The sequence below is a fragment of the Glossina fuscipes genome, unplaced genomic scaffold (assembly GCF_014805625.2).
Source record: "Glossina fuscipes isolate IAEA_lab_2018 unplaced genomic scaffold, Yale_Gfus_2 114, whole genome shotgun sequence".
NCBI classification, from domain to species: Eukaryota; Metazoa; Arthropoda; class Insecta; order Diptera; family Glossinidae; genus Glossina; species Glossina fuscipes.
Genome location: NW_023998457.1, coordinates 5,444,825 through 5,452,531, shown reverse-complemented (window position 1 = coordinate 5,452,531; position 7,707 = coordinate 5,444,825). Strand labels below are relative to the sequence as shown.

General features: G+C 34.7%; 1 protein-coding gene across 1 annotated transcript; it reads left to right on the top strand.

Annotated features, from left to right (window-relative positions):
* Positions 1 to 764: 764 nt before the first annotated feature.
* LOC119639936 (kelch-like protein 17) lies at positions 765 to 7,656 on the top strand. Its single transcript, XM_038037676.1, has 5 exons — positions 765 to 941; positions 1,006 to 1,102; positions 1,165 to 1,401; positions 1,464 to 1,570; positions 6,174 to 7,656. Exons 1-5 carry the CDS (start codon positions 828 to 830, stop codon positions 7,311 to 7,313), a joined length of 1,695 nt encoding a protein of 564 aa, XP_037893604.1. The 5' UTR covers positions 765 to 827; the 3' UTR covers positions 7,314 to 7,656.
* Positions 7,657 to 7,707: the final 51 nt, after the last annotated feature.

Sequence of the window (7,707 nt, the reverse complement as noted above, 5' to 3'; positions counted from 1 at the left end):
ATTTTGTACTGAAATACTTTGTACTACGGTGTAGTGTATATTGTACTAAAATTTACTATACTACAGTGTACTATAGTATAGTGTATCTTGTACTGAATTTTCGTATACCACAGTATAGCGCATTTTCTAGTAAATTTCGCTGTACTACAGCACACTGCTGTATATAGTATGCTGTACTAAATTTCAATACACTACAGTATATAGAATTTTGTACTAAATTTCAATACACTACAATATACTAAAGTGTATGGCTTTTTGTACTAATTTTTAATATACTACAGTATATAGTATTTTGTACCAAATTTTATATCACAGTATATACTATTTGTAATTCAACTCCTATCTAAATTTTTACGGATTTTTCCCACCTATTGCGTTCCACTGTTTTGGAAATAACAACCTTTGAATCCTGAAGTATGAGAAAACTTTGATACGATTTTATGTTTAAATAAGTGGAAGTCCAGTCGTCATAGTTTAAGATGACGTATGGTTTCTAAAGATTGAAGCGTTAGCGAAGTTCCACACGGCATAGACAATTCTTTGATCATCTAGTGGGCTATAGGCCGCATATCGTACCACGTTTGTTGTGCAGACTACAGACACGAGTAGTTTTGTATCGAAAATTTTTGTGTTAAATGCTAAAGCATCGCCACGTATGTGCGAGTTATGGTAGCGAATAGTGCTAATTCATAATGAACTTGCATCCGTCCATTAGTTTCTAGATTTGTGCGTTGAAATCTATGTGCGACTTATGAGGCGCGGAATATTGCTTACAATATGTTAACAGTTTTTATTTTGGTAGTCTCTTTCAGTATTTATCCAACGGTATGGCCGCTAAATTTGTAAATGAAGTGGAACGCATCTCCCCGAAAAAATGCGAGAACCTCGATTATGGGAAGACTTACCTCGAAAGGTTGACCAAAATGCGTATCAATCAGAAGGTAAGCGGAAAACGGTTTAATCCGCCACGCGTTAAAACTAATACTTCATCACTCTATCCTACAGCTCTTTGATTTTTCTCTGGACGTAGATGGTGAGCTCATCTACGTGCACAAACTTGCACTCGCTATTGCCTCTGATTACTTCGCCGCGATGTTTGAAGGTAAGTGATTCCCGGACACTGCCAAATAGGACTTTAATAATATGAAATATTTGCTTTTATAGCTGATATGAAGGTAAGGAAGGAAGGGACTGTCAAGCTGCAGGATGTGGACGTAGTTGCCGTTAAGGTACTTGTTGACTATATCTACAGCGGGGTCATCACGCTTACTGAAGGTAACGTCGAAGCGGTATTATCTGCATCCGACTTATTCCAGATCGTTTGGGTGAAAGAGCAATGTGCCCTACTTCTTAAAAACAACGTGAACCGAGAAAATTGTTGTCGAGTGCGAAAACTCGCAGGTAAGAGCATAACGGAATTTTCGCAGATATAGCTCAACTAAAAAGGTTTTATTCTCTTTCAGATATGCACTCTTGCAAAGACTTGCAGGGAGTTTGCCATCAATATATTTTGGATAATTTCGATGATTTAGTTGCCGAAGAGCATCTACAGTTCTTGTCATTTGACGAGGTATTTAAATAAATCAATCATAAAAGTTATCGAACAAACGATTGAGATTGGGGTTGTTTAGTGAACGAATAAATTGGTCTTTAACATTCTATTGACGTATAGGTCCATGGTTCTACTGTAAACTAAACTACTTTGCAATGATTTTTTTTTTTAATGTCACCTGTGTTGATGAGAATACAAAATTAAAAAGAATTTTTGGAAAACTGAATTAGTGGAGAGGGTTGTTACGTTAGCGTTGGCATATGTGTGCCGCAAAGTTGAATGCCGGAAATCGCAATGTGATTAAGGTATTTGTGCAAAAAGATTGCAGAGGAAGAAATGCATTTTTTTAATCTCAATAGCACGAAATATGGCATGGGTGTGTTCCCGACTTTGAACATATGCTTGTGATTAGATTAGTCACTTCATCCTCCTTTCGAGATATTTTGTAGTGAGACCGCTCAAAATTAAAGGTTCTTTTATTTAGTTGTTTATTTTAAAGTCTTTATTTGTTTCTTTGCTTATTAATTCTTGCTTATATTCTGACCTAACTGAGGTATGGTCGGTATCTTATATAATAAATAATTTAACGCTAACTTAAGCAATTGATACAATTAAAGTAGGTTATTACTAGAATGCTAACTTAAGCAATTAATACAATTAAAGTAGATTATCATTAGAATTATGACTAATGTGGGTTACAACTAAATTAGGGTATCTTAACTAGGTTAGGTGTCACATTATGTTGAAATGTAAACTGAGCGTAAATTTTAAATCACGGTAGAGTGCGACAGATCGATAATGCTACACCTCTTGGGAAGAATGATCTTTAACAATGAATGATCATTCTTGGGTTTATCAATTATTGATGTCATTGCCTCTACCGTAATCTTATAATGTACATATATCTTTTGTTTAGTGTTTTGTGTAGTGTTTTGATAAATACTTATATATATATATATGAAATTTGTTTGTATTACAAAAAAAAATTTTCTTTTATTTATGTAGGGTTCTTACCAAAAAAAAATTCTTTTATATACGTAGTTTTTATTTTTATTTATATTTTGTTTGTGTTTTTTTTTATTTTTATTTATATTTTGTTTGTGTAGGTACCTTACACTTGGATGTTTTATGAAGTTTCTTTATACAGTTTTAACCTATTTTTGTGTATTATTTGATTTTTATTTTTATTGTCTTTAATTTTAATGTTATTGTTATCCTTAATTTGTACGACTTTATACGATCCTAAATACTTATTATGTAACTTATGCCCTACTTCATTTCTTAGTAATACCAGATTGTCTACTTCTAGTGGGAAATTGTTAGTTTTCCTGTCGTAATTTATTTTTTGTTTTTCTTTTTCCTTATCTAATAGTAACCTAGCACGCGCATATGCTATATCTAATCTATATCTAGTCTCTTTAGCGTAATCGTCTATTTTATATAGTTGCTCAAAATCTTTGCTGTAATTTGTTAATTGTGTTGGTTGCCGTGCAAATACTAGTTCATAAGGATAGTAATTGTGTGTTGTGGAAGGTGTTGTGTTGAAATAATATTGGAAATATTTTATCCAAATATCCCAATCATTCAATTCCGGCGATATATATGAACGGATGTATTCATTTAACGTTTGGTGATTGCGTTCCACCGTGCCGAGTGTCTGACGGTGCTGGGCTGTTGATGTTACATTGTCAATTTTAAGCTACTTATATAGATCGTTCATTAGTGCATTTTTGTATTCGGTCCCTTGATCCGTTACAAGTGTTTTCATGGGTCCGTAGTTTAGTATGAAGTTTTCAAAGATTGCCTTTGCTACGGTTTCAGCACTTTTTTCTGTGACCGGAATTGTTACTAAATATTTGGTAAGGTCGCAGATTAGTGTTATCGCATATTCTTTGCCTTTTTCTGTCCTTGGTAATGTGCCGATGGTGTCGACTACAACTGTGTCGAAAGCAGTTGCAGGTGTTGTGATTAGAGTCATAGGAGGTTTGGTATGGGTTGTGGTTTTAGCCTTTTGGCATAGCGATCATTCCTTGACATACTTGGCTATTATTTTTGTCATTTGCGGCCAGTAATAGCACCTTCGTATTTTCGACAAGGTACGTGTAATTCCAGTGTGACTTCCCTTCTATTGGGTCATTGTGGTATTTTTGTAGAATGTTTTTGATTTCAAGTTTATTGTTTTTGTCTATAATTGTCACCTTTTGGAGTAGCGCTACTCTTATATTGTTTGATGTCTTATTGCCCATTATTTTGAATTGGTTTTTCCGATAAGGATTCGAAAATCCTCTCGCTTGGTGACAGTTTGAATTTTGACATTTTTATTATACCGGCTTCTGCTTCAAGCCTTTGGAAAAACTCGCCTAAGTCGAGTTATCTATTGGTATAAATGTCGTTTATTATGAATTTGGCTATTATTTTCCTCCCATGTTTCATGCAACATTTGTCGGAGTCAAATTTTAATTGCACAAATTTTCTTACGTCATTATTACTAATGACTTCATAGACTTTGGGCTCCGCATTCTTATATTCGCTTAATTGGCGCTTTTCTGCGCAATTATCTTTCTGCCTCGTTGCAGATCTTGTTACTACTTTATATATATTCTTGTTTATGTCCTTGAATTCTTTGACTTTTATGCGGGATAGGGCGTCCGCTACGTGATTATCTTTCCTATGATTCGTATGTTTCCTTTTTCGTTGTTTTTTTTTTTTTTTATCACAAGGAATTTAATCATTTTCAAATACTAAGACCATGCATAGTTTGATGTATTGACCTTTGAATGCTGAGGCTGCTTGAATTGTCACCTGTACCTTCTTTCTGAAATTTCTTCTTTTAAATCGACTGTCTCCACGTCGTCCCCTGTTGGGAGAGGGTGGGCTTGTTCATAATATATCGGCGTGAAGGATGATTGCCCGTTGCCGGGTTCTGGGATATCGGTGTCTTGCGGGGTAGGGGTCATGTGGCTAGTGTACGTTCAGTATCTCGTTGGCTTTTTTTGATTACTTTTTTTTTTTTTATTTTTAGCCCCCCATAATAATGCAAAATTTGTAAAATAAGTAAAAAAGAATAGTTTTCTTTCGTCCTTTTTCTCAATACACGGAGATATTTAAAGTAATCTGCTTAATGTTTTCTCCTTTTTGTTGTAGTGTTTATGTTAACGACGTTTCTATGTGTAAGTTTTTATAAAATATTATCCTAATCTGACTGTTAAATTAGACCCTTTATATATATATATATATAAAAATTTGTTTAAAAGCACTATTTTACATTTAAATTGTATTGGAATAATTAAAAAAGTATTAAAAATGAACTTTATATTTGTTTATGAAAAGTTATATATAATGCACTGTTAATTTATTATCCTTAAATAATAGTTATATTATAATATAATTAATTATAAGGTATCTGCATCTCTGCTACATTTGCTAGAGTATACTTGCGGTTGATGTATTGTTGATCCCTGGTGGTTACTTTCGCCAGTTTTAATTGTCTTTGGTTCCTTCTTCAATGCTGAATTGATCAGTTGCATTTTTTTTCACTGGCACCTCTATTTCAGTTCAGGATTTTTTTTTAGGGTTCGTGCAATTTGCACAATATATATATATATATATAGATTTATTTTTTCTTTTTACTCAGATCGTTATTGTTTTTTTTTTTTCACTATCAACTGGGCTAAACCCATACAGATAGTTTATACTAGTCCGTTAAATTCTTATAGATTATTGGAGAACTCAAACATTTCAATGTAGCGTAAATTGTAAATCACGATAGAGTGCGACAGATCGATAATGCTACAGTGCATCGTGAATGCATCTTTTTAAATTTTCAATTGAAGTGTGTTTTTAATCATATTATCGTCTTTGTACTCCAAATTCTCTGTTTATTCATTCTGTTTATTTATTCTCTGTTGTTTATTCTCTCTTTATATATAAGTAATGATCACGTCCTCAGTTTCAATCCAAGGTATCAAGAAGTCTGAACATTTTCGTGGTTTCTCTGATAATTTTTCCACCCTGTTGTGATTACTTCCCATCCCCTCTTTCCACACATAAAATATGTGTAGTTTGGTGTGGGACAGTAAGTAAGGTGTTAACACACGATGTTCTACAGTTCTCATCAAATATTTTTGCTTACTTTCTAACAATAATTTACCAAGTGATTGCTACTTTGTGTGTTATTCTGTCCATCCATCATGGCATCCCTCTGATCCAAACAAACCTTTACTAAGCTTGATAGCGATTAACGATCCAGTTTTCTTGGTTGTAATCACGTTACGAATAACGCTTCTAAATCTTTTGTATATATCGCATGGGATGAAAGCGTCTTTTTCACGTGAGGTCTTCTGCGTTGTTGCGCTACTTACAACTTCGAATTAAGAGCAGAGGATATGTCTATCAAGACCCTCGCCTTCTTAACGTGTTCTATAGTCTATGACAGTTTCATGCTATTTTTATCTAGTTTCTAAAGAGTCCTATAAACGAGTTGAATAGAGAAACAAATAGTGGGAGTTGAAATTAGAAACTTTTACAACTCAACCCAACCGATCATATAATGAATATAAGTTTATTTTGTTTTTGATTTCACATCAGATTTACTCGTAACTTTTTAAAACGTTGTTTTCAGATCAAGGAATTGATAAAGGACGTGCAAAACATAGTCCAATTTGAAGACATTGCTTATAAGGCTGCAATAAATTGGGTCAAACACGACCTAGAGAGAAGAAGAGTTCATCTCGCGGAGCTCATGAGCCAGATACGTTTACCTCTTGTCAGCTCGAAATTCTTGAGAGATCACATTGTTGGTGAACCTCTGCTTACAGAAGATGAAAAATGCAATAAATTCTTAATTGAAGTCTTAGCTTATCAGTTAACGAAAGTTACTCAACTACATGAAAAAAGCCAAACAGAAACAATGCATAGCAACGAAAACTTACATGTGTTGTTGGGCGGTGGCACAATGGACCTTGTGACGGGCATAAAAGAATGCAAAATGTACGACATTTCGAAGAAATGCTTGGTTTCTATCATAAGTATGAATGAGGATAGATTTTGTAATTCATTGGTCCCCGCACACAATCGAATTTATACACTGGGTGGATATAACGGCGGTGCTTTAAATACCGCTGAATATTATGATCCCGTCAGTAAGCGGTGGATTTACGTCGCACCTATGAATAATAGTAGATATGGTTTTGGCAGTTGCACATATAATGATTTGGTTTACGTTGTTGGTGGATACTGTACCTGCACGGTCGAAAGCTATCATTCTGCAACAAACACATGGTACTTGTGTAAGAATATCCCTGTAACAGTCGGTCTTTTCAATCGGGCGACAGTGGAAGAAAATAGCATATACAGTCTGACTCGGGAAACTAATGGCAAAAATGCCCTTTTTCGCTTTGACCCGAGAGAGGACAAATGGTGCGTTTTAAACGTGATGCCAGCAAGATCTGCTCAATATGAGCTTATATCGTATGAGCGAACATTATTTGCTATGGGAAAAAACGATTGTAAACGGCTCGACATACGAAGAAATAAATGGGAACCTATGCCCAAAATGTTGTCTAATAGGATTGGCTTCTCGATTGTGGCAGCAGCAAAAAATATTTATGCATTTGGCGGAGAAGAAGGTAACTTCCGCTTCGTTAAAACCGTGGAACGCTTTAACATAAACAATAATGAGTGGACAATTATTGACCCCAACGGAATGCAACAATGTCGCGGGGGAGCTGCGGTTCTCCCCCGAGATCTCGACTTCAATTAAATAGTGGGAAGAGCACATCCATCTTTGCACTTTCCATAAGTTATCTTCAAGTTCATCAATTGCACCTACCATTTAATTACCATTTCTTGCCAGAAAATGTGATCTGCCGAACCTCAACAACTGTTGACCCGTCTAATAACGAGAAAGATATTAATGTGCGCAAAATAAAATTACAAGAAAATTAACCGTAAGGCCATCTCAGAGTCATCTCTTAGCAAAAATATGACATAATAGTGAATGCATGATATCGAAGGAGTGTGTCCGAAATAGACAGCAATATGTTCGATAAATAGACAAAGTTACCAGAAATCAGACAATGAACCGTACAAAATGAAGAGTGCACTCTTTTAGGATTTTTGCTATTGCTATGATTAACCAAATGATTGGCAAAAAT